Source organism: Mixophyes fleayi, chromosome 12, assembly GCF_038048845.1.
Source record: "Mixophyes fleayi isolate aMixFle1 chromosome 12, aMixFle1.hap1, whole genome shotgun sequence".
NCBI classification, from domain to species: Eukaryota; Metazoa; Chordata; class Amphibia; order Anura; family Limnodynastidae; genus Mixophyes; species Mixophyes fleayi.
The window spans coordinates 1,026,274-1,053,664 of NC_134413.1; the positions used below are offsets into that span (position 1 = coordinate 1,026,274).

General features: G+C 45.1%; 2 protein-coding genes and 1 long non-coding RNA gene across 8 annotated transcripts in view; 1 reads left to right on the top strand and 2 right to left on the bottom strand.

Annotated features, from left to right (window-relative positions):
- Positions 1-359: 359 nt before the first annotated feature.
- Positions 360-11,290, bottom strand: GTF2A1 (general transcription factor IIA subunit 1). Of its 2 annotated transcripts, none has more exons than XM_075193488.1 (9): positions 11,048-11,290; positions 7,430-7,531; positions 7,181-7,343; positions 5,347-5,417; positions 4,897-4,972; positions 4,247-4,380; positions 3,777-4,091; positions 3,443-3,532; positions 360-1,934 (listed from the first exon to the last, which is right to left on the bottom strand). In XM_075193488.1, exons 1-9 carry the CDS (start codon positions 11,075-11,077, stop codon positions 1,827-1,829), a joined length of 1,089 nt encoding a protein of 362 aa, XP_075049589.1. In that variant the 5' UTR covers positions 11,078-11,290; the 3' UTR covers positions 360-1,826. The 2 variants fall into 2 exon arrangements, with proteins under 2 accessions (XP_075049589.1, XP_075049588.1); XM_075193487.1 differs by having other exon boundaries at positions 7,157-7,343; positions 11,048-11,289.
- The window catches only part of LOC142109336 (uncharacterized), a 133,756-nt gene continuing 117,560 nt past the window's right edge, over positions 11,196-27,391 (top strand). For 2 of the 3 annotated variants that reach the window (XR_012680341.1, XR_012680340.1), the window contains exons 1-2: positions 11,196-11,470; positions 13,246-13,363. This is a non-coding gene — a long non-coding RNA (uncharacterized LOC142109336). Of the gene's footprint in view, positions 11,471-11,929; positions 12,117-13,245; positions 13,364-27,391 lie in introns of those variants that run through there. The other variant, XR_012680342.1, reaches the window with a different exon arrangement.
- The window catches only part of STON2 (stonin 2), a 52,539-nt gene continuing 41,862 nt past the window's right edge, over positions 16,715-27,391 (bottom strand). For 2 of the 3 annotated variants that reach the window (XM_075193481.1, XM_075193483.1), the window contains 3 exons: positions 21,184-23,007; positions 20,564-20,766; positions 16,715-20,156 (listed from right to left, as the gene is read on the bottom strand). In XM_075193481.1, the coding sequence (XP_075049582.1) occupies positions 20,073-20,156; positions 20,564-20,766; positions 21,184-23,007 (2,111 nt within the window). In that variant the 3' untranslated portion in view covers positions 16,715-20,072. The remainder of the gene's footprint in view (positions 20,157-20,563; positions 20,767-21,183; positions 23,008-27,391) is intronic. The other variant, XR_012680339.1, reaches the window with a different exon arrangement.

A 27,391-nucleotide genomic window follows, 5' to 3' on the forward strand; every position in this document is an offset into this window, starting at 1 on the left:
AACACAATGGGAATGGTCTTTAAAACTTTGAGAAACAAAAAAAAAAAAAAAAAAAAAAAGTGTAAAATCTGATTAACAAACTTAAGTTGAGCAGAATCCTCCTCAAGGCAATTTTATGAAAGTTACTTTATATTATTGTACAGTCCCGTAAGCCGCAGACACGACTGCTAAACGCAAACCATACAGCTTCCAGCCAGGTAACAGATGCAACTAAAATCAGGCAATTTGTAGAGGTGAAACAAGAGATACTTTTCCTTTGTATTTTAGCCAGTTGTGCACAGACAACCACAGCATGACCAAGAAACAGTGTCTTCTTACTGATGGCGTTTAAAAATAAACGAAGGATACAAGACACCAAATCACTTTTTAAAATAACTTTAATTAAAAGGTAATTTGCAAAGGTAAAATATTAAAAACGTAATAGATCAAATAAGTTGTCTAACCAGAGTCTAAAGCGTGGGATTTATAAACATAATATTCAGTAAGACAAGAAAGCAACCTCAATCTGCCATTGTACAGCATTTTACAGACATACATAATAAATAGCTTTGCCCCCTGCACTTCCACAGAACTGTATGTACAACAGCAGTTGACATTAGTAGCTCAAAAAAATTCCCCTCAGTCCCCTATAAAAATCAGATCTAGGAACCCCCAGTTCACACAGGAGCAGGCCGACATACAAAGTATTTCACATTTAACAAAGTCATAAAATGCGCCACTCAATCCCGCCCCATGTTTAGAAAAATCCAAGTGGTCGTCAGGCTTTATACCCCTGAGGATATGGTGGATCTCCACCACACAAGACAGGGGCCTCCGGTTTCAATGTGCTGTGTAAAGGCAGTCACTGCCCCTTTGTGTTGTCACAGACCTCCCCCTTGTAAAATTAGACTGAAGGGGAAGGGGGGGGCTGTACCGCTACTTCAAACACAAAATCAGAGTGGACAGCTTCCATTATTGTAGGCACTAGTCACAAGGCAGTATTAATATTGCCCCACGCAGCCCCTCAGGTACATATGGTATGGACTACAGGAGTAAGGCGGCCACCACTGGACAAGCATTAGGTTAGTGACATAGTACCCAGGAACAGATCAGTGCAGTCCATATTACTACCACTCAGAGACCACCGACAATGCAGAAGAGGGAACATTTGCCCCAGTCATGTGACCTGGAAGCAGACCGTCTGCAGTGCACAAATTATCCTTAAACAGCGCAGTTAACCCAGCCCCCAGGAGTTAGACATAAATGTTGAACTAACAACGGATGAACATATTTGTAACTTGTGATGAGAAGTTCTTAGCGCAGACATCTAACGCGTGTACCCCACATCATGTATGTTCAGGACACCAGCAGGTAAATCTAAGGAAGCAGATGAACGCTGTAGTAAAATATCCGATGTAGCGATGGGATAAGCGTATGCGACCAGCGGAGGGTAGAGAATGCTGTCCGAGGCACCCATACAATAGATAGAGGGTTAGTACAATCTCATCCAATAAAACGTTCTGGAGCCCCTTAGACTTGTGTGGGGGAAGGGCAGGGAGAATCGGCAACATACATGTAAAACCAGGACCAAACATGGCAACTCCAGCAGTCACGTCACCAGTGCCACCGGTCATGTGACATAATCAGCAGTCTCAACATTCCAGCTCCACCAATCACACAGCCAGATGTGGCTTTAGTCTCTCGTCATTGGTGCCAGGGAAGGGGGCGTTTCCCATACTTCAGGTTTGGTTTGACATTACTCAGTTTCATGGTTTTCACACCACTCACCCCAAAGACCCCTGGAGAGCGATCAGAGGCCGGGGAGGAGACCGGAGGGTGGAGGGGGTTCACCACTCCGCATCCCCAATGGCTTTGGAGAAGACAAAGTCACGACCGTTCAGGTTCATGATCCCATCTTTGAGATGAAACTTCCACTTGTTTTTACTCCTGTGGATCTGAAACAGAAACAAGACACTGATTGCAGAATAGACCAAGGAGCTGACACCCTTAATTGTGTTGAAACCACAAGTCTTATCAAGACCAGCAACAAAGGCTTATGTGTACTTAATGTAAAGGTTAAAGTTTCAGAACATGTCGGATTTTATTGTGCCAAGTAATCAAAGATAAATACACGACACCCACGTAGCAGAGCTGTGGGGGTGCCTGCGTTTATAGTCCTACATCCACCAACATGGTGAATCGGGGATTATTGAAAGAACTTGTATCGATGGTACACGGAGCTTGGCACAGACTATATAGCTGGCATGGTCTGTATACCATCTAAGACCAACTGGGAGACCGTATACACAAGGCTGGAATACAATAACGTGTTAGGATTATACCCCAATGTGTTAGGATTATACCCCCCTTAGTGTCCTATCAGTATAAACTAAGAAAATATTATCCTGAAGCACGGCACAGTCAGAACCAACATATAATCATCATGTGAGCGCTGCCCTCTGCAAGTATTTGCCTGATTTCAGAGCAGGTTGCTCTATTTGGGAGCTGTAGAAATGCAGATTCCAAATAACTCCCCATTCCTGGTCCCGACAGCGCTTCACTCCCTGCAATATCCATCGCCACCTGCTGGGGATAGTCAATAACTGCAATGCTGGAAACCGAAGGACTATTTGCCTGTGATCCAAGTATAGCAGTTACATAACAGAAAGCAGTTAACAGAGGATTGGAAGGACATTGATACAAATATGATGTAATATTTCATCAAGGGCATCAGCGACAGCACTGACTACAAAGAGATCCACGAGAACAGACAGACCCGAGGCTCCTAGCAGTTAATGAGCCCAGTAACAGGAGGGGGAGCAGTGCGGAGGTCTGGCAATGTTGGCTGAAGCGTTACATATTTTAACTGACTGAAATCCACATAATATATATTTTATTAGAGTATTTTTATTTTGATACTGGAACTGCGTTTCCAATAGACTGCAATTAAAAAGATTTAAGATTGTAATAAAATTGATGACAAAGACAATGGTTACTATACCAGCTTAAACATCTCCACAAGTATTTCTTTAGAAACTCCATATGCCGAGATGATTTACCTACTAAGTTTACTATTCAAGGCAGTGACTGGATATTTGCAGAAATATGGCAGCATAGAGTGATTTACAGCGGTGGGGGCCACCAGAGAAGGGCAAAAATCACAGTTCATCTAGTCTTCAGGTTTTGATTCTCATCAAAAGGACAAGAACTCCTGGCAATGACAAACTTTACCCCCTCTCCCAAGACAAACTGCAAACGTTCCCTGCACAGTATACAAACATTGACATCTTCTGGAAACCTACTGTGGAAGTTTGTGACTTATACCTACAATTATGTTACATGTCACATCGACAATGGAAACAGCTACATTTAGAGACATTGATCAGTTTAGAAGTTGCTGTAAGCTAAATATCATTAATTTGGCGTTATAAATACAGCACTGACAAGTTTAGACACATCCTACCTTATCGTACTGGCAGACAACAACATTCTCTGTGTCAAACAGCTCCTGACCTTCCTCGTCACTCACGTCATCCTCGCTGTTGAGTGGTTCCTGCAACAGAAGAGAGGAAGCTTTACCCTATAATCCCAGCTGGCACGCTCCTCCAGAACGACAAGGTCTGAGAGGTTCCAGTCTCCAGGAACCACAGCCAAACAAACACCTGAATGAATGGGATTACTAGCAGAGTGTCCACACCAGGTGGGGGGGGGGGGATTAAGGGTAAATTTTTAATTTTTAAGGAATTGCTTATTTCCAAAGATTTACCTTGGATATTAATGCAAAAAGTCACCATTACCTCCTCTACTTGTCCATCTTCGCCATCCTTCTCCTTGTCCTCCTCCTCTTCGTCATCATAATCTTCATCCTCATCCTCATCCTCCTCTGAAGAGGTGTCCCCAGCCCCATCCACCTGCAGCACAAGAGGTGCCTGTTGCTGCCCTTGCTGGGGCTGTTGCTGACTGGCCACTGTGAGCTGCCCCTGTGTTGGGGCTTGCGAAGCGGATATGGTGGTTGGGATGACCTGAGTCTTGTTGCCTGTGAACAGGATCTGCTGAGGTTGTATGATCACCCCGGTCTGCTGGGATAGGCCACCAGGAAGAGGAGCCAATACCTGGAGGAGAGAAGTGTATAAATACCGTCACTTGGCCCATTGTATCCCATCCCACAGACGTTACTAATGTAGCACTGTGGAAGAGCCACCATTGTGGACTATTATGTTTCAGTCCATAAAACCACTTTGTTTTGGTAGAGGACCCCACACCTCACCTGCTGTATGACGGGAGCTTGAACCCCACCGGGCTGCATTTGAGGAATTACTTGCTGCTGCAGGACCATTTGCTGCTGTGGCTGGATAATATACTGGGCGCCATTTGCGGCTCTCACCACCTGCAGGAGTTGTCCTGTGGAGAACGTGACAGAACATTAGACGAGGATAAGAGGCCAGTTGATTGTAAACAAGTTGTTCCAACCCCCTACTAAGCCCTCTCCATACCCTTCACTCAGCATTACAGACGAAGCCAACAGCCTCATCACAGGCCTCTCCTGGTATCCATCATACGTGGTTTCCTTCATTGCACCTGCATACACATGACCCAGTGACCCGGGTCACTATCCTTCATTTACACTATCTCTCCTGATAAAACTAATGTACAGGCTCCGATATCACTTGTATGCCTCAGATGAGAAGACCTCACACTGTCTTTTCCAGGCCCTTCTATAGCTGATATTACCACCATGTACGCAAGAATCATAGGAAGATTACTAGAACTGGTCAGGAATTCCTGGCAAGTCACATGACCAGGAGACAGCCACGCCCATCAGACCTCCACAGGTTAACCCCAAAGTACTGTCCTCATTCCATCACCTCCACCAAGACAGCAGTATATCGGTAGCAGAGACAAGATCTGGGCACTCACCAGAGTTGGTGATGAGCTGTTGTACCGGAGTCACCCCAGCAGGTAGGGCCAGGGCAGCTGCTGTCGCTGCTGCACTCTAAAAGACAGAGGTCACCAAGTGTTAATGGTTTACAGTCTGCAGCCAATAAGACAGAAGCTCTGATACAGATGGAGGACATCCCCCGAGGGCAAACGCATGAAGAACAGATTTGAAGACAAATGCTACATATATTAAAAAAGTGGTTTACAAACGGCACATCTGATATTCTTCCAAAATACGGACACCCAATATTACAAACTGCTCATTCACACAAGTGAACTCAGGGAAGGAACAAGCTAGAAAGATATGAAATAAATGAGGGTCTTCAGTGGGGTGGAGGGGGGGGGGGACTTATACCACCATCTTTCAGAGATGTAGCAGTCTGCACCTACTCACTCAGCACACAGACACAAAGAGCACCTGGATCGTACCATTCCTTGGGGAGTCATGTGCTGGATCAGCTTGGAATCACCGCTTGGTATCAGCACCTGCTGCTGAGAAGCTACAATGCAGAGCGATAGACAACAGGTTATCAGTGTGGGCTCTATAGCAAAAGTCCATGATCATCATTTCATTTATATAGCACCACTAAATCCACAGCGCTGAACTCACATCAGTCCTTGCCCCATTGGAGCTTACAGTCTAAATTCCCCAACACAGACTTGGGTCAATCTGATAGCAGCCAATTAATCTACCAGTATGTTTTTGGAGTGTGGGAGGAAACCAGAGCACCCGGAGGAAACTCACACAAACACGGGGAGAACATACAAACTCCTCACATATAAGGTGGTCAGAAAGCAAACTCATGACCCCAGTGCTGTGAGGCAGAAGTGCTAACCACTGAGCCATTGTGCTGCCCATAACCCCCTACCCCCCTGGTTTTACCCACCACATTGGGCCAAGTATTGTGAAATTGCTTTATGACAGAGAGAAAACAACTATGTGCAGAAGAGTTGAAAAATACCAGTTTCTAGGTTTCATCTTCAGCTACAGTGGGCCCATCTGTCCCCTCTAAACAAAGGGGGATGTACACAGACTTGTGTAGCACATGTTGCATTACATTGCTCTATACACGCCCAGAAAGCGGGTGTACGCATGTGCTCCTACAGACTGGCGTGATTCTGGCACTAATGCCCACCTGCACCTGAGGGGGCCATACGGGGCAAACAGATGCAGGCTGAGTACACTAAGCAGCCCGTGTAGACCTGCAGATCCACACATACATGCCCATTAGGAGCAGCGCTCGTTACATTTTTATACATTACATTTGACTTCCATAATATAAAATAATTACAATAAAGGGGATTAGTGGCTTAAACTTTATAAAAAAATTTACTCAAAGGAAATAATTTCATATTTTGTTGTGAGACAGCGGTTATTACATTTCTATTTGTACTTTGATTATTCTTAACAGCTTGATGAATTCTCTTAAAACTATTTTTCTCCCGAGCTGCCCCCCTTCACTGGAACGACCTCCCTCGCTCCATCCGTCTCTCACCCAATCTGTGCTCCTTCAAGCGGGCTCTTAAAACTTACCTGTTCCTTAAGGCCTACCAACCATCCACCTAACCTCTCACCCTTCTGTTTCTCACTGGCTCCTTTTTACTCTCCCCGTTGCTTCACTGGCTCCCTCTTGTGCCTGATTTTGTCTACCCTCCCTTAGGATGTAAGCTCGTATGAGCAGGGCCCCCTCCCCTCCTGTCTCCACACCTGTTCTTCCGCTCCGTCTTTACAGTATTTGCCTGCCTGGAGTTTCTGAAGTACTGGTACTTTGTGTTTATTGTTCTGTATTGTTCTACCCTGTATAGTCTACTGTTTGTACCTTGTGGCGCCTAACAAATAAACGATAATAGTTTTTCAGTGACATTATTCCCCTTTTTGACATTTTGTATTAAATTTTGGAGTTTGTAGATTAATATTTTAAAAAAATATTTTAATGGCATTTTGAAAAGTTATTTGGCTACATTTCATTATAGCTCCTTCAGGGAAGTCCAGCATAGACTGAACGAGGGATAACACATTTTAGCATTTTGCACCACATACAGGTTATTTATAGAGAGCCCGCGGGCAGCGCACACTCAGAAGACTTGCGCAGTGGATCGCTGTTTATGACACTGGTGCACAGGTGATGCGTCGCTGTACAACACGCAGTAACCTCACTAATTGCTCCAGGTTACAGTGACCTGTGCCCTCCCGCTACACCACACATGGTTATACACGTCAGCTACAGGCCTCACTCACTGCGGTATGATGATGGTACCAGACCTTGGTGAGAGGCCGGAATGAGGACTTGCTGCTGGGTTTGGTGAGCTGCGGCCTGCTGCTGCTGCATATGAGGCTGAACGTGGTGATGCTGCTGTAGAAGCTGCTGCTCCTCCGAGTGGAACCCATCTACGGCTTTGGACTGCATCAGTTTGTTCTCCCATAGCTGGAAAGGAGAGAGGCCGGGATAGGTGAGTGAGGCTGGCATCGCTCAGAGTGGAGGACAACAGATCGATCCACACTCATACTCACCGTCTTAAGCTCAATCAGAACCTGTTCATCAACACCCTCATCCAGAAACAGCTCCCGCACATCATTAATCACATCCTCGATGACTGATCGGTACAGCTTAGACTGCAATATGAAAGACAAGGATCAATTCAGACTTCCCAATATTCTGTACTTAAAGTACCAGTCACCTACACACCATGGAGGCAGCCATTTTGTTGTCCAAGCCAATAAGGCTCAATAGTACTTCAGCTCACAAAATGGCTGCCTCCAGTAAACTAATGGCATCAGACACTTCCAGCACGGGGCAGTCATTCAGCAAACGCAACAGATGGGAAATCTCAGAGCTACGAAACTTGTGTAGCAAGATTACTGGGTTTCTACCAGCTTGTTCCTTATGTCAGGGATAGAAAGCTGCAACCAATGAGTTCATCCTTTCACCTGCGCCCTCCCCAACGGCCTGGGGGGGGACCCCCCGGCACCTCCCCGCCAACGGCCTGGGGGGGGGACCCCCCGGCACCTCCCCTCCAACGGCCTGGGGGGGGGGACCCCCCCGGCACCTCCCCTCCAACGGCCTGGGGGGGGACCCCCCGGCACCTCCCCGCCAACGGCCTGGGGGGGGGGGGGACCCCCGGCACCTCCCCTCCAACGGCCTGGGGGGGACCCCCCGGCACCTTCCCGCCAGAAAGAAAGTCAGGTTAAATTTACTGTAATAGGTTTAATGCTGCACTACTTCTACACTACTGTGTGTGTGAGGTCTCCCCTATACCCCATTAATACAGGGATGTAATCTCTTATCCAGGAACTACGTATAAATCATTGCTGCTGCTCAGTGTGTCAGACATTATAGCCAAGGGTTCCGTACTACAGTAACTATGAGGAGCTCTGCTAAACAGATGAATAAGGATGTGTCGGGGGAATGTACAGAGATGGGTCAGCATGTAGCAAGGCAGGGGAGCAGGGTGTAGTGTGGAGATGGGGGAAAAATCCCCCCTCAAATCAAGGCATTCAGGATAACACTATTTTTAATACCCCAATATGACTAACCCAAAGAAAAGTTATGACGAAGTCTACACAGTTTATTTGATGGTCGACGCCATTTCAGACTCCAAGGGTGGTATTCAAATGTCGTCGGAAACGCCGAAAATCCCGCTGTTATTACGGTAATTTTCTCGCTGGATTTCAGCTCGCGGCTCCCTGAAATCCAGCTATCTACTAGTAGCAGTTTTTACGCGGCGGGATTTTGTAACAATTGAAACACAATAGTGTTGCTATATAATCACTTATGAGGCATTTCAGGACAGTAACCATTAGACTGTTCACTATACAAGATGTACAATGAAGCCCCCTGCACAGTCCAATTACATTTCCACATCACGTTACAGCAAGGAGGGGGAGGGGGCAAAGTCACAGATAGGGTTGTGGGGGGGGGGGGCGCAACTACATGGATGGGGACACAGGGAGAAGAGAAATCACAGAGGGGGAACACATAACAGACCGGCCAGTGATATATTGAGATACAATTGGTAACAGGGGGGTGGTCAGATTACGATGGTGATATTTGGGAGTACACATTACAGCCAGGGGCACCTCAGGAACAGATATTTGGGGGTACACATTACAGCCAGGGACAGAGGGGGTCCTAGTGACAGATATATGGGGGTACACATTACAGCCAGGGTCAGAGGGGGACCCCAGTGACAGATATCTGGGGGTACACATTACAGCCAGGGTCAGAGGGGGACCCCAGTGACAGATATCTGGGGGTACACATTACAGCCAGGGTCAGAGGGGGACCCCAGTGACATATCTGGGGGTACACATTACAGCCAGGGTTAGAGGGGGACCCCAGGGTCCAATATTTGGGGGTACACATTACAGCCAAGTACAGAGGGGGACCCCAGTGACAGATATCTGGGGGTACACATTACAGCCAGGGTCAGAGGGTGACCCCAGTGACAGATCTCTGGGGGTACACATTACAGCCAGGGTCAGATATCTGGGGGTACACATTACAGCCAGGAACAGATATCTGGGGGTACACATTACAGCCAGGAACAGATATCTGGGGGTACACATTACAGCCAGGAACAGATATCTGGGGGTACACATTACAGCCAGGGACAGAGGGGGACCCCAGTGACATATCTGGGGGTACACATTACAGCCAGGGGGGACCCCAGTGACAGATATCTGGGGGTACACATTACAGCCAGGAACAGATATCTGGGGGTACACATTACAGCCAGGAACATATATCTGGGGGTACACATTACAGCCAGGGACAGAGGGGGACCCCAGTGAGATATCTGGGGGTACACATTACAGCCAGGGTCAGGGGGACCCCAGTGAGATATCTGGGGGTACACATTACAGCCAGGAACATATATCTGGGGGTACACATTACAGCCAGGGACAGAGGGGGACCCCAGTGACAGATATCTGGGGGTACACATTACAGCCAGGGTCAGGGGGACCCCAGTGAGATATCTGGGGGTACACATTACAGCCAGGGGGGACCCCAGTGAGATATCTGGGGGTACACACTACAGCCAGGGTCAGGGGGGTACCCAGTGAGATATCTGGGGGTACACATTACAGCCAGGGTCAGATATCTGGGGGTACACATTAGAGCCAGGTCAGATATCTGGGGGTACACATTACAGCCAGGGTCAGATATCTGGGGGTACACATTACAGCCAGGGTCAGATATCTGGGGGTACACATTACAGCCAGGGACAGAGAGGGACCCTAGTGACATATCTGGGGGTACACATTACAGCCAGGGACAGAGGGGGGCCCCAGTGACAGATATCTGGGGGTACACATTACAGCCAGGGACAGAGGGGGGCCCCAGTGACAGATATCTGGGGGTACACATTACAGCCAGGGGCAGAGAGGGACCCTAGTGACAGATATCTGGGGGTACACATTACAGCCAGGGACAGAGGGGGGGCCCCAGTGACAGATATCTGGGGGTACACATTACAGCCAGGGACAGAGGGGGTCCTAGTGACAGATATCTGGGGGTACACATTACAGCCAGGGACAGAGGGGGTCCTAGTGACAGATATCTGGGGGTACACATTACAGCCAGGGACAGAGGGGGGCCCCAGTGACAGATATCTGGGGGTACACATTACAGCCAGGGACAGAGGGGGGCCCCAGTGACAGATATCTGGGGGTACACATTACAGCCAGGGGCAGAGAGGGACCCTAGTGACAGATATCTGGGGGTACACATTACAGCCAGGGGCAGAGAGGGACCCTAGTGACAGATATCTGGGGGTACACATTACAGCCAGGGACAGAGGGGGGGGCCCCACTGACAGATATCTGGGTGGTACAGGTGGAGCAGGTTGTAGTGAAGCAGAGTCCTATACACAGTAGTGGGGGAGGGGCGTGACGTCGCAGCCGCAGCTCCGCCCCCTCTCGGCTGACTATATAAAGAGCGGCTCTCCGGGATCAGGACCAGCCGGAGGCGGCCCCTCCAGTATCACAGTGTACCCCCTATATATGTACCCCGATACCCCTCACGCGGGGTCACTGTACCGTTACACGGGGGGCAGCCGTACCCCTATAAATCACACACACAGAGCCGGCACCCCCATACTCAGACCCCCCAGTAATCAGGGTCCTTACCACGGGGTTGGCGTTAGCCGCAGTCGCCATTTCCAGCAGTAACTGCCCCCCTGTCCCTGCCCCGGGGATCCCCTGTCTATGTGGGGTAAGTGGCCGGGTGGCGGGCTCCGGTATTGCCGATGATGCTGCTGGGATGGGGCCGCCGCCGCCAGCCGTCTGCTCTCAGCCGCCGCTGTCCTTTATATACCGAGACTGAGCCGCGGAGACACAGCTAGCAGGTCACGGGGGCGGGTAACCTCGCGGGAAGAGCGCGTCACGGGGCGGGGCCGGCGCGAGGCACGCCGGGGGACGTAGTTCTCTGGGAGGCGGGAGAACTGGCGCCATTAACCCTTCGGGTGCCAGACGGCGAGCTCGCGCGGTGCAGGAGGTCACGTGGTGTGCCGCCGGGGCCTTCTGCGACCTGTAGTTCCCGATCTCTGCAGGGTGAGGGGGGCTTGTTAGGGAGGACCACAACACCCAGCATGGCTCCTGTTGTGGGACACGTAGAGGGCCCTGTTATTGAATATAAAAGTTTCGCGGGTAGTTAACAGCTAAACTGAGGTAAAATAGGGACATGTGTAGATCTGGGAATTAGGGGCCACTGGATAGACCTATAGTGAAACTCATAGGCCAGATATGAGGTCGGATCAACCTTTATTGTGGGGTTCTGCGCTGAATGTAGCGCCATGGGGTCTGTTAGGCCGCTAGACCCCTACCAGTGACCTTTGGTTAGATACTGTCCATACTACCCAACGCTTTGGGGCACAGCGCTGTGTGCTCTGGAGGCGGGGGTGGTACCTCAATGTGTCCTGGATCCGCTGAGACGCCCCCTAAGAGCACCGTCTGCTCTGAGCGGCATCGGAGGGGTACCTGGCACAGCTCCCAAATGTCCTATAATCAGGATGGGAGGTATCGCCTTCTAGCAGGGTGTATCTAACAGATACCTGGTTCTGCTATGTTGGGGGTTCAGTGTCCATCCGTCCCCTGTCTGCAAACACTTTGTCACAAACGTCATCCGGTTACTGCCCCCTACAAACAGCCGACAGCAAGATGGACCCTGGGCGTCTATAGGCCCAAAAAGTCCTCAAAGGTGATTTATCTTTTAAGCATTGAAATAGCTAAATGAGATTCTTGCTTAAAATAATCCACCAATAACCCTTCTCTGGCCCCATCTATCTCCACCTCAGTCCTCTTCATCTCACTTCTCTATCCCCCCCTTTCAGTCCACTCTCTATGCTACCTGTCACTCCTCCGTTCACCCCCTCAGCGCCATCACTGCCCACTCACCATCCCCCTCTCCTCTTAATCCCCCTATTAACCATCCTACTCCATCTCTCCTTCGTCATTGTAATCATAATAAATACCCCCAACCTGCTATTATATCCGCCTGCATCAGTGATATTTAGCGCCTCCTTTCTACATCATTACTTCCCCCCCCCCCCCCCCACATTACCTGCCTTCCTATCACTACTTCCATTATTAGCCCCTCTGTTATTACTTTCTACCCCTCACTGCCACGCTCCTCTGCATTTACTCAGAGGGGTACTGACCATTAATTTTCCTGTGAGTACTAACGTGGCACTATAACCCCTGGGCTGGCTTCATCTGTGATCAGTTCATCTCTGAGCAAGTTGAAATTTTGATCACCGCTGTGTTGTGCCCACAGTATTCAGGGACGTCAGAGGCCAATGATCAGCGCAGAGGGCTTATTACAGAGAGCTCTTGCATACACCGAGCCTTGTACCAGCACAGCGTTATACAGCAGAAGGACAGATGTCCTGATTCACGTATTGCACAGCTCCCCAGCGGATAGGCACCATGGTGACCTGCCGCCACTGGTTTGTAAAGCCCTGTTATATGGCAAGGGCACAATTTGGAGCAGATGTGTTTAAATTGTCAAAATCTATAAACATGACAATTGAAAATGTCCTGATTCTATTTTGATTTTATAAAAACCAAATGAGGGTGGCGGTTTTATATTTACCTAATCCCTGTCCCAATTGTGTACCCAATATCCAACGGTTTAAAGGTGGGTGATACAGAACATTATCACCCTGTGGGATTAAGTGGAAGGGTTACGTGTCTGATAAGTAAAGATGTAATTGAGACTTCAGACTTCCTACTTGCGCATTTATCTTTACTTCAGAAGTTAGTACATTGTGTCATTGTTATTTATATGATTTCTACCTTTAAGTCATTACATTTCTCCTGTCTTACAGTTCATCCCTGTCTCCGATCTATCACTCTGACCATCATATAGTGTTGTCAGTGGACTCCTCTCTTTAACTGGTTTGTGACTGGCCGCAGTGCATCAACATCATAGCTGAGCCAACGCAGGTAAACAGGAGCCGCATTAACGGAAGGGCGGTCAGTAGATGCTCCAGTGTGTGGGTGAGAAAGATAGATACGGTGCCTGCTATTAACAGATCAGTGGTTGTTTTCATAAATTTGTATATGATGTACAAACCTATATAGATAAAGTTTTATGTTCATATTTCTCACACACAATCACAGGGCTATAAATAGTATTATACCTGTTAGATTTGTGTTGTATTGTTGGGGGTTCGTGTAATTCATGAATTATAATTAGTAGTGTAGTGTGCATATGAAGCATAGATATATTTAGTATAAAGTTTATTACTACTTTTTATCTAAAGCTGAGTTTCCACGTCTTGAACTTACATTGGAATCAGTAAATTATATATGTTTGTAATCTGCAGTATGAATCCGGGTCTGACTGTAGAAACTAATCCACATGTTCAATGCGCCATTAAATACATAACTATATGTTGTATACTTGCAACATGCAAATATAACCCTAATATGTCTGGACAATTGAGATGTTTTCCCCCAACTCTAATGATCTAATCATATATGAATGTGTATTATTACATGGCTATGCAATTAGTCATGCCATTTAGGTGTTAGCCAACCATTGTGTAGCTGGATATAAATATATTTGCAACCATAAATTCAGACTATGGGGCACATTTATCAATATTCACATAAAGTGAAAAGTAGTTTTCAATCCTTATCGCAATGATAAGGATTGAACTATTTCTCACATTTATGTACAACCCAGCACAGAAACAGCAGTTCCGAAAAACTGCAGTTTCAGTGATAAAAAAAATCATACTTACCCCCCTCTTCGGAAGCGCTGTCTCAGGGTCTTCTCTTCACTCTTCAATTGCACATGTCCAGTTCCAAGAACTGGAAATGCGCACACAGATCCCCTCTCTGTCTCTTCAACGATAGAGAGAGATGCTGAGAGAGCGCTGAGTGACAGGGAGGGATCATGTGATCCCTCCACACATGCGCTGTCCAGCTCTGTTTTTCGGAGCAGAGCTGACAGCATTAGATTTCTTCAATTCGGATGATGTACGCCAGCTTCAGCTGGTACATTAACATGACAAGTTCCCGAAAAAAATGTTTTTTCGGGACTTGTTAGATTGCGGCCAGGAGCAGTCACCATTCTGTTGTATGGTGACTGCTCGCAAAAACGATCTGAAGTGAAAAGCAGTCATTTTCATCAGTCATCAGTGCGATGGGACTTTAATAAATTTGCGTTGGACACTTTCTGGACCAAATTACACGGTAAGTGCACGATAGTGCAATACCGTTTTTTCTTAAATATGCCCATAAGTATGATAGGTAGACTCTGTTACATCACACTCTTGATCGCCTGAACACAGAGCTCAATGTCATTGCTGCGTTTTAGATATAGATGTTACCTTGTGTCATGGAGTGTAAAATGCATACGTCTCAATGTATCCAGACGGTTCGTGCGAGATCCAGTGGCAAAGGGTGAAGATGACCTCGATGAAGCGGCGGCTGCATGTGGCTGATTTGTCCTATCCATGCTTTACACTGATCGTTGCAGAGTTACGTCCAAAGATCAGTCTCATGTGTTTAACCTACTGGCAGGAGTCCTGTAGAGCCGCAGGCCGGGAACAGGACAACATAAGCCACCAAGGGTGTAATAGCTCCAGTTATTAAGCAATGCCACAATCTATGTTCCTTCAGTGAAAATAGAACCCTGAAATGCTACGCTCAGAGGCTGCTTAGCATTACTTTATTACATCCGTAGTTGTCTTGCATCGTTGCAACTTGTCATTATCACTACATGAGAGAAGACCGACATTATATGCAGTATGTCAATACTAGCAGGTTATTCAATGCATTTACGGCACATTCTCTACACTCCTTCAATATACTGTACAAGTAAATGTTGTTCCAAGACCTGTGGAATATAGCTTCCTCCCCCCCCCCCCCCCCCCCCCATCTTTATACCACGCGAATGTCAGGATGGGATACATGCATGAACGGTTTACCCTGCCAGCCGCATCTGAACCTAAATGTAGTGAGTGAGACTTCTCACAGTACACAGTCTTGTATATTATTGTGCAAGCACCTGATGTGCTCTGTGTTTATTATGATTCCCCAGTACACTTTGTATTAGGGAGAATGTTTGTTGGCTCTATGTGTGGAGCAGGGTGGGTGCTGGGTTTGTTTTTCTGTAACATAATGTATATATCTCTTGAGTCATTCCCTATTATCTTGGTTTGTGGTTAAGGTTGGTCTCCTGAAATGTGCAGTGGATACATAATAACATTAAGAAGTTTTGAGTCATCTCTTGCCTCACATGCTCCCATATAGACATTACTGACTTAGTTGGAAGGTCCTGGCCCTACTCAAGCCTTGAATGGAACTCTTCATATACTCTCAGTACTCAAGGTGCTTTATACATTAGTATTGTGTATTATTGCCAGTCGGTACATGTTCAACTACGTAGATTTGCCATTGATCTCTCGGACAGATATATCTTCATGTCTTAATCCCTTAGGATGGGTGCACACTACAAGGTTTTCAGCCGATTATTGGGCCAAACGACTGTTCGGCCCGATATCGCATTAGTGTGTACCCTCCAATAATTGATTATCGTTCCAAAGCCCATTGTATCGTTTGATTTTAATTTTAAACCGGACTAAAAATCTTATTGATCTATGGAACAATGTCGTTCCAATCCTGCAGTGTGTAGGCACTCGTGACATGCAGTGTCCACAGATCTCTATGGAGTGTGTAGAGACACGATCAGCTGATGGTAATGACAGATGAAGAGCACAGATCTGAAGGTAAATCTTGTAAAATGTGTTTATTGTGTACACATGAATCGGCTGCTGATCGGGGCTATTTTAAGTATGTAAAGTCGTTAACAATATTGCATCAGGAGAAATTTTCTGTAGTATGTTCCCGTCATTTTGTAGAAGGTACTAAATAAATGAAAGCTAGAATCTGATTGGTTGCTATAGGCAAGATCCCCACTTTTTCAAACCCGCAGCTTAGTAAATCTAGCCCTTGATTTGTAATGATAACCTGTGTTATTGAGCTTCATCAGCTTCCACCATATATAGGGGCTGTCAGGGTGGATGTTACCCCACAGGCACATTTGCCTCTGGTAACATCTCCAGTGCCAGAAAAAGACCTCATCAATCCCTGTGGCATCAGCCGCATGTAAAATTCCAGGGGCCACACCAGTTTTGATGGATTTCTTGCAGATTTTTCATGTAAATCATAAAACGAGTACTCCCTCTATACTGAGCGAGGCTCGGGTTTATTGTGGAGGACTGGCTTTGTGCCCACACCCCTCTTTCCTACACCTCAGCATCACCGGAAATAACAGGAAGGACACATTGTTAACTCTTTATTGTACTTTCTACACATAATGCAAAGAGCAATCAGTAGTATCTTTCCCCTAAGGAAATATTAAAAAACAGAAATATCCAATCTTATCTCTTCATGTGCTGGAGTGTTCTGCCGCCCTGCACCTGTACAATATATAGAAATCCTTGCATTAGCAGAGCAGTATAATATAATGCCACATGGGGGCGATAGCGGCTAATATGTGCTTTACCTGCTGAGTTGTACAACAATAACAGATCCAAAAACAGATTTATCACTTGCCACAGGGCAGGGACATATACATAAGAATCGCTTTATAGTTCTCTTTTGCCTTCTAGTGAAAATGGTATTTTTAAACATTGTTTCAAACCTATGTACTTGTGAACCTGACATTTCAGCTGCTGTGTATCACGTGAGAGTGAAAAGATAGTAGTCTGAGCTCTCACATCCCCCCCTCCCCTCGGATGTATTTCTTACAATAAAACTTTATTCTTGCTGCAACACTTTTGCTACACTGTGCTAACCCTTAGTGCTCCAGAGAAGCCAAGAGGTTGAAGAATTCTTTGTACCTCAACCATAAGATTAATAATAGGGGAATGTAAATAAATAAAATTTAAAGTAGATTGCTGTATAACAGTAAGAAAGTGTTTTACTTTTAAACTCATATTCAGCTGCAAAAGGCAGCCAATATTGGGAGCGCGCCACACCTAACCCTAGTGAAGTAGATATGAAAGGGAATGAGTTTTTGTGTCTAAACATAGAAGGCCTTGTTCAGCGTTTATCGCATTTTGCCCTCCGCACATACGTAAAATTCTGTCTAAAAAAAATTAGTTCTCACATTAGTCTGTTGAGTTGCAGGTATCTCAAGATACGTTCAACTTAAAAGGTGTGCTTCAGGCGCACAAATATGCGCAACAATAGCATAGAGATGCGGCATGACTGCTAGTTATAAATGCAATAATCAAATTACCCTGTTTGTACATAATATAATGTAATGAAGCGTCATGTACACAAAGGAAAATAGTGTCCTGTCATTAATAAATACGAAAGTTGCATTTTCCATATAAAATGTAATTAAATACAAAACTCTACCATATCCAATGTTTACCACTTTATAAAGTCTTTGTAAATCTCTCCTGCGGTAGCCCAAATGGAAATGAGGCCCATAATCGCGGAATTCGCTTAATCGACCATAATGGCATGTAATGCTGGCTTGCCACCACACGAGGGCAGGCTGCTCCTCCCTGAAATATTAGAGTAAATGTACTGTGCTCTATCTAGATGTTTAATGGTCTTTTTAGTATAATAGGAGATACTGCAATTTGTAAATTGTAATCCTATGAGAGTCATGAAGTCTGTTGTACACAGAGAGAAAGGGCACACTGCACTATTACAGGAAGTCTATAAGGGAACTAAATTTTTCTGATCAGAAGAAAAATATAAGCGTTAAAAGGGGCTGCACTATGACCTTAGTAGCAGAACCTTGTTGTTTTTCACTGTAAAATGACTAAGGAAAGCTGGGCCAGATGACCAATCAAAAGGTTCAATCTCAGTGATTTTGGCTTCTAATTGGTCCTCTGGCTCCACTCTACCTCAGAAGCATCACACAGCACCGGTTTGAAGATGGCAGTTGCGTGGAGCAGCCCCCGAGACGCCTGTGATTGGCGTCCTGGGTAAGGTGATTTTTCACCCTACCTGGAAGTGCAAATTTAAAAAAGTTAAATTCCAATTTTTCAGATTTCTTTTAGGGATTAAATTTGCAACATAACCCGTATCCTCCAAACCATTTTCTGTATATTCGTCTCTATGCTAATGCTCTGGGACTCTTGTCTGGTGAGGGCTGCAGGGTATGGAGTATGTTATTGTGGCAATAGATGCAGGATGATAGTTGCATAAATATAAAACCAGCCCATTAAACAGTGGTCAGTTAAACGATTGCTCCACAAAGTTGCAGTACAAAAATTCGGAGGGCAAGGAGAGACCGGCTTTGTGCAGAGTCAGAGATGCGGCCTAGATGTTCTTATTTTTAACCTGCAAGTTGACCATAGATTTGCTGCAGTACAATGTACTACTAATCCATGTCAGTGTGTTTTGTCCCTGGAAGTGGCTATTGTGCTAACAGTAAAATCTAGTGACCACTATCAGTCATAGTACATGATGGGTGCACTGCCCACACCTACCTAGAATCAGCCCAAATTGTGTGCCCCTGCGCATATCCAGCCCTCTAATTATATATGTGCTTATCAGGATAATTACAGTGTGATGAGATTACCACTATAGAGCACCAAGTCATGCAAATGTCCAAGGACTGACAGCAGAGCGTGACTTCTTGTGGTTCTATCTCTGAAAGTGACAGCAACTATTACGGTCTATACATTGTGTACAAATGGCAAGGATGGACCCAGTGTCACTGACACTTACATTTCAGCATCACAAGCGCTCAGAACGAAAAGTATTGTGCTGATGTCCAGTGTTTACGGAACAGATGACTCTTTAAAGTTGTCAAACAGTGATCCATTCACAGCCCGGAGCTGGACAATGTCACAGGGCTTTGTGTGGATGGACATTCGTCTGAACAAGATCGACTCTCTCCCCACGTTCAGCAAGTAAAGGTCAAGTGCTATTCGGGGGCGAATTCATCATGTGATGCGACTGTTATGGAGTCATAGTTATGAACCACAATTCATATGCTAAATCATAGAGGACCATACACAGAAATGTAATTTAGTTTTGTATTCTCGCCATCCTATAAAATTTGAGTAACGTGAGATGATTTAGCCCTTTACTCAGAAATCCCTAAACAGTTCCTGTTTAACCCCAGACTCTCCTGTGCAAATTATTTCCACAATGAAAACTTTTCCTGGATTAACAGTCAGGATAACATTCATCAATCGTTCTTTAAAGTTTGTGCTATTCTCTCTTTATAAGCAGAAAAAAATATTCTCTAAATTAATCCACGTTCATTTAATGAACAGGGTATGGAAAGTTGAAGACTCACTTGTGGGACCCATCGCAATGCTTTGGGTTGTCTCAGACGTGAAACTTGCAAAAGGGAACACAATGCGCAATTTTCCATCCCAAAAGTTAATCCACAGTACAGGTCGCTGAGTTTCTTGGGTCCTTTTTCTCTCCTCAGTATTTCCTCTACGTTTGGTTCTCTGGACTTTCTTCTCTAGTGCACAAAGGCCTAAACCAAACAACTAATGTCACTACGTAACCAGCATGGCATTGTTTCAGTTCTAGGAATTATTGAAAAAGGCCCCTGATTATCTTTCATGGAACTTGTGACATTATGACCCTGTGGGTCTGGTGCCACCCGTGTGCCCATCTTCTCCCGTCATAATAATTTACAGGTTTCCCTTGATATTTATTGGGTAACACATTCGGCAGGATTCTCTACAGCTTCGTCCTCCATTTCTGGGTTTAGAGTCTTCTTCTGCTCAATTTCCACCTGGTCAGGGGAAAGTTATTCATAGACCATTACAATCATATAGACAAGTACAGCAAATCTATGTTGAGGAGTCGGTGTACATTTTATAAACACTCAATCAGTCTAGAACTAGTAAAGGAGCAGCCATGACAGAGGTACATTATACCCTCATGTTTCTACTTCAAACATAATTCACCTGAGCTTAATTAAACTGTTGATGTTAAAGATGATTAAAATGCTGATTAATAACTTTTGAGTGTCAACCTTCAGCAAAGGCATGTACGTACCCTAGCAGCACAATAGAGAATTAAATCTATAGTCCATAAAATTTATTTTAAAATCTAATATTTTTAAATATATTTATGTTTAACAAAATCCTGGGCTGTGAAATGGTCTCTCGATTCACACTCATTATCCGGGGATCTCACCTTGTAGTGGTAGTGGGCAGAATAATTGACCCATTTCTTGATCTCCATCCTCTCCTCCACCGAGATAGAGCGCACGGCTATCTTGGATGCTGAGGCGGAGGGCATGTGAAACTCTACCTCCACGTGCCGGGCAAAGCTCTGTGGCACCTCCCGGTCAGAACCAAGCTCCAGATGGCAGTAGAAACAGTGAGGGTGACCCCATCCTAAGAGAGATAGAGATAAACTTTACACTCTACATAGCAGTGTGAAAACAGATACAACGACTGGGCTGATAACAGGTTTCCCCTTTATTAAAATACTTTATAATAAAAAAAAATAGTTGTCCATGTTATTGGAGTGCATGTGCATAAATAGTCAGTTACTGTCAAATGCTGACCACCCCCAATGCTGTTGGGAAAGGAGTAATACTTGACTGCCCTGTGTACCATTCAATCACTGCCTCGGCACTGCCATCTAACCATTCACCCGGGACACAGAGAAATCCAAACTAAAACCATTTTTTTTGTATTCATACTTATAATGTGTGGTCTAATAAGCTTTTCCTCACATCAAAGCAATTCGAGTTATAAACCAGTAGATGACCTAGAGGCGGAAAACCCTTGGAGAACAATTTCTCTTACCTGAGTTTTTATCAGGAAGTCTGTTAATTCGCCACACGATGGCGCTGTAGGCATGCTCATATTTAGCCGTTCCCAGTGTAACTCTCATGGCTGGTTCTGAACCAGACAGGCTGGGAGAACCAAAGCTGGCTTCTCTGTTGACTTTGGCCTTCAGAGACCTTTCCCCCAATACACTGTCTCTGCGAAAATAATTTACCCACTCATGAGGCACTGGGTGTCGAATAGTGACATTTTCACAGGGAACCTGTGACAGACTGTCTCGGTTGGAAGAGAAACCTGTGGACATAACCAGCCAGCTTTGCAGCTCGACCTCAGCCCCACGAACACACGCCAAGGTTCTGAGTGTGAAAGGCAATGTCTTTTCGGAAAATACTGTCCTAAATCTCATTAATTCAAACCTGCAGGCATCCATTGGAGTGAATACTACCATTCTGGAGTTGTGAAATGCCTCTTCATCTACAGATGCATGGAATTCACAATCATGGAGTCTGACCCACTTGGTGGTGGTGGTTGGCATAATGTCATGTCTGGAGACAACTTCGTTGCCTTTAATGAGAACATCATTGAGTCCTAGCCTGCAGTCCACCATACCTGAGATGAAACTGAGAACGTGAATGTGAGTGACCACAGAGTGTTGAAGAAGCTGGTTGTCTCCTTTACTCAGGATTCCACGGAATTCATCCCTAACATCCAAAGTGATCTCCTCTTCATTGTAATTTTGGTGCACAGTGCTAAGGTCCACTGTGGCCACTAGGTGGAACAAAACATCTTGTATTGTGGAGATGATGCTTATAAAGTCTGAATAATCTGTTGTTCCCAGCTTGACAACCTGTTCTTTCTCTCCAGTGTGAGTGACAAGAGGCATTGGCTGGTACTTCCGTTTCTCTCTGTATAATACCCGGTCAATGCGTATAGTATGAATCCGTCCATTTTCATCATAATTTTGAAGTTTGGAATCTGAAATCTCATGGTTGACCTCCAGCTGAAATTCTCTGAATGGCTTTTCCAAACCCTTTTCATAAAACAGCTGCAAGAATCCAGTTTCTGTGACTTTCACATAAATGGGACCCCAGTGTCTAGAAGACATAATGTTCTTTTTCTCTGGAATCCTCAGCATCATTGGCCAGCCATCTTTTGGCTGAGGTTTAGTAAAAGTTAAACATGGACCAATAGGCTCATCAAATTTCAGAGGGTCATCAGGTAAAGTAGGGCTGCCAGGGGTATCTGGGTCTTCAATTTGAATCTGCTTCAGATGTTCTACAGCATCGGCTTGTAAAGCCTTTTTCCGGTAATCTTCAAACTGTTCAGTATCAAGTTCTTCGGCTAGGATAGAGATGGAATTTCTTTGGCATGAGTCTGTCACACTGGATACTGAAGAGTGCTGAGAACGTCTCTCCTGCTCCTCAAAGAAGGAGCTAAATGGATTGATTGGGGATGGCTGGACATCTTTTAAGGCCTCATCTAGGAATGGATTGGGAGCCTTAGTAGGAGTGGAATTTAATGACAGCTGTCTGTGCAGCGACGAGAAGTCAAGTCTCTGAGTCCTGGATAAGTCAACCAGCGAGCTCTTGGGTCGTTCTCTTTTTCTTAAGGATCCAGAAGAATTAAAATTTGTTTCGGGTGTAGAAGGGGGTTTTGGACTCTCCGTTGGTTTCGAAGGAGATTCTTTTGGACAAGGTGCAATAATTTCATCTTCAAATGTGACCCAGCTTGGGAACCGAGACCTTGTGCCTGTTCCTGTGTGACCATTGACTGTGCAACTGTTGGCTGGCCATATGGTGCTCTCCATGTCTAGCACTTCATCTTCCTGGAAAGAGGAGTTATCTGTAGATAGAATAAACATTACAAGGTTAAGTACTGCTGTAATGTAATAAAACAAAATGATGTGAGATGCATGCAACTACTCTTTAAAACAAACAGTCTCAGGAGTTGATGAACGTTTTTATACATGTTAACAGTGTTACATCATTGAAGCTCCATGGTGCACATTATGTAAACAGGACACGGTCATGCCTGCAGATTTCCAGTGTTTTTCTCTGTGAACACCAGGAGCGGGACCTCTCCCAGCACAGGAAGTGTCACAGGAAGATTGAGGAAGAGATTGTGACAGAAGCTGGGAGTGCATGCGGAGATAAGAGTCAGAGGAAGAGCAGACTCACAGGGCACTCGGCTGTGCTGCTGAGAGACCTCAGGTCCAGGAAGAAGAGTGGGGCACATTGCTGGCTCTAACCCTTTACATACAACTGAAGAAATCAATGTAACTTGGAAACGGGATCTGAAATTTTGAAGCTGCAATGTTCATAACAAGATGTTTTACTTGGCCATGAGCTGAAAATGTGCTATTTTCAAGAAGATTACTGGATATACTATTTTAGTTACTCCACTCCATATCAATTCTCAGGCCAAGGACTGGGCCCAGTCATAATGCTGCCTGAGGGGACAACTGAAAGGAGGGGACTCATACTTTTCTCAATGACCCCAAGTATACAGCAATACATATACAGTACACTATAATAGACCATTATTGCCAGTTTTACCATTACTGCATCTGCTAAAGTGGTAGAAACCATTAGTTAAGGCTTCAGCAACAAAAACATGTTTTGAAAAAAAGAAAAAAAATTCCTCTGGTCGAGCGGCCCAGTTTTCCTCTTCATTCACACATCCCCGTGTCAGATGGTACATTCCTAGTCAGAAGATTTTGGTTAAAGAGTGGGGACTTAGATGTCTATAGTAAAACAAACACCATTTTGTTGCAAGCACCAGATTGGACCTGGTGAAGATCAGTTCTCACCCTAAAAACTTTTATTTGGACACATATTGTGGCTTGGAGCAGTGGACACAGGTTGTGCCTTGGGAGCAGTGGACACAGGTTGTGCCTTGGGAGCAGTGGACACAGGTTGTGCCTTGGGAGCAGTGGACACAGGTTGTGCCTTGGGAGCAGTGGACACAGGTTGTGCCTTGGGAGCAGTGGACACAGGTTGTGCCTTGGAGCAGTGGACAGAGGTTGTGCCTTGGAGCAGTGGACACAGGTTGTGCCTTGGAGCAGTGGACACAGGTTGTGCCTTGGAGCAGTGGACACAAGTTGTGCCTTGGGAGCAGTGGACACAGGTTGTGCCTTGGGAGCAGTGGACACAGGTTGTGCCTTGGAGCAGTGGACACAGGTTGTGCCTTGGAGCAGTGGACACAGGTTGTGCCTTGGAGCAGTGCTTCGGTACAGAAGCACCTTTCTACGCCCACTTTGCTCAATCTAAAACAAAGTTTCACTGCTTACACCACCTGAGTCTACTTTGTTTACACATGGGAGACGGAGAGGTGAATGACAGAGTGTTGGGACAGCTGATCCCTGTTTATAAACCTGGCTCCTGAACAGTTCCTGTCTGTCTTCCTATAAATAGATATGCAGGTTAAAGGTTTATGGAACTGGCATAAGTGCACAAATACCCCCTTGTCCGGCATCAGATGAGACGACTTGTCCTAGCAGCCACAGTTTCAGTATTCTTGAACTTGAACATACATTTGTTTACTAACTGCATTAATTCAACAGGTTATCCAGCCATCCTGGCTTGCTAGGATTATACCACAAGAATGTCACATGTATTTCAGCATTATAAGGAAATGTCCTATGATAGTTTACTGCCCTGAAACAACCTCACGATCATGCAGAATATGGCCTTTATTAGGTTTTATTTTCTATCACTTGCAACTGGAAGTGACCATTGAAAACATTGAGAGATATGAACAGATGAGCGGCCAAATCACAGAGTGTATGGCACCCTGACTGAACAATTGTTGCCAGGCAGCATGTATCTAAGTATACAATATTCAAGTTATTTACAATCCAGGGTCGCAGGAATGAGACATAAGTAAACTGTATTTGGGGACTACATGCCTATTTTTTAACGGGCTCACAAATTGATTTGTATATGATGATTTATTTACGAACTGGAAAAGATGCTGCACTCAATTTCCTAGATTTACAATTGCACCTGGTTGTCTGCCAAACACATTTCAAGGCGCACGGTCACTCCTGGTCCATAGAACAACCCCCATAACGGAAGATTCACCTTCTTCTGCAGATTTGTGGAAATGCGGATGGTGGAAATTGTAATAATGTCTCTTTAAAGTCACCTACTGACACTCTGGGACCATCCCCTTTATCCAAGCCAACGCTCACATTCTCCTAAAATACTCCACAATTTATTACATTCATCAGTATTGTACATTTAATGTTATTGTATTGGAGAAAATTCCCGCCCGCTGTATGCAGAGTGTCTGGATGGGATAAAGGGCATAACAGTGAAATGTTAGAACAAGGCCCCATCTCTGCCCATCAGAAGATGTAAAGAAAAAGATGATTAAAGCCCCTTTTAGGGGAGTAAAGTGCTGTCTCACAGATGCTATTTTGGCCCATAAAGGGGGTGCACCTATAGGTACATGACATCACAAAACCGGTCATCCACACTGCACGTTCTATAATTGCCATCTTACTACGTAACTCTAAGTGACTATTACACGCAGCCCTCGTTCTATTGCTGCTTGGCCTATGATACATGCAATGGGGAGACCACACTTTACTAAATCAGTACCTTAGTTATATACATTAAGGATTTATTACTTAGTGTTATATTCTCTCTGTTCCTCTTTATAGCTGTGTATCATATTGCATTACTGGTTTGCTGAAACTAATAGGGATCTGGATAAACAATGGCCAAGGTCACAGAGAGCTGATTGCTCCCAGAAACTACTCCTTATCTCCACATACAGTCTGGAACATGACAGTCATAACAAAATAACCTTTTACACAAAAGTGTCACAACTCTTTGCTCTAAGACACTGAGCAATTCAGATTTTCATGATTTCCCTGTGTGAGAATCATGTGGGATAACTATTGGCCCATTGCTGATGATAGTTAATGGCTCTCAATAAATATATTAATAATAAATATATTTATTATTTCCATGTATTTCAATCAGTTTTAGATTAACATAATTATGGCCCCACACCCTGCTGTCCATGACACTATTCGTGTCATTGTTCAGCAGAGGGAGGAAAACACATCTGCCTACCTCAGCACAGGGACAAGATTTCACAAGAAAGAGAATCGGGATCCATTAGGTTGAACTACTCTCCTGGTCCGGAAGAGCTACCTGGTATTTGTGAGTCTCCTGCATATTGAGGGAGAGTAGTAAACGGCACATTTTATTCATATACACCAGGTCACACATGAGGACGATCTGTATGAGATCCCGTTGTTTGGTACTTGGGCAGAGTAGCTCGACTTCCATTGTTACGAAGCCTGACACTATAATATGTGGAGTTTTGTATGTTCTCCCCTTGTTTGCGTGGGTTTCCTCCGGGTACTCTGGTTTCCTCCCACACTCCAAAAACATACTAGTAAGTTAATTGGCTGCTAATAAAGTGACTTTAGTCTCTCTGTCTGTTTGTGTGTGTGTTGGGGAATTTAGACTGTAAGCTCCAATGGGGCAGGGACTGATGTGAGTGAGTTCTCTGTGCAGTGCTGCGGAATTAGTGGCGCTATATAAATAGGTGATGAGTGTGACGATTATGCATTTTCCCTTAATATTCAGGTATATTGTATGTAACCTTGTAATGTAATCTCAACGTGTGCTTTGCTAATTGACATGAGTCTGAACTGCAAGTGTCAATCTGTTGACATTAGCCAGACCCAGTAATAGATAAGCATCTCTGAGTAGTTTTTTGTATGCAGAGGATGCGGATCTGACCAGCCAAGCAGAACGAGCAGAGGTGAGAACTCAGGCCCTGTGAGCATTCCAAATATCAGGACATCCATAACTCACTTCAGAAAGCTCTGTGTCATTTTGGAAATCTATCTGACTTAATTGAGAACGTAATTCCTAAGGTGGGGATGAAGAGGCCTATAAGTAGGGTTTAAAATATTCTGCTTTAGACATAATGCATTTTCATGAGGGGGTCTCTCAAGACTGAAATGTCCCAAATTCCTCAATTGTGTTCCCTCACACATGCCAAGTCTTAACCAGTAAATAGTGACTGGATTTATTTCCAGTTTTATTTCTGAAACTTATTTGTGTAACTGATTGTATGTCTTGTTATTAACTTTTTGTAACTAACTCTTGGAAACATTTTTCGGATTAAAATACATTTAATGTAGTAGTGTATTCTTTATGATTCTTTGTGAACTTACGAAGTCCAGGGAGGCTCATGCTAC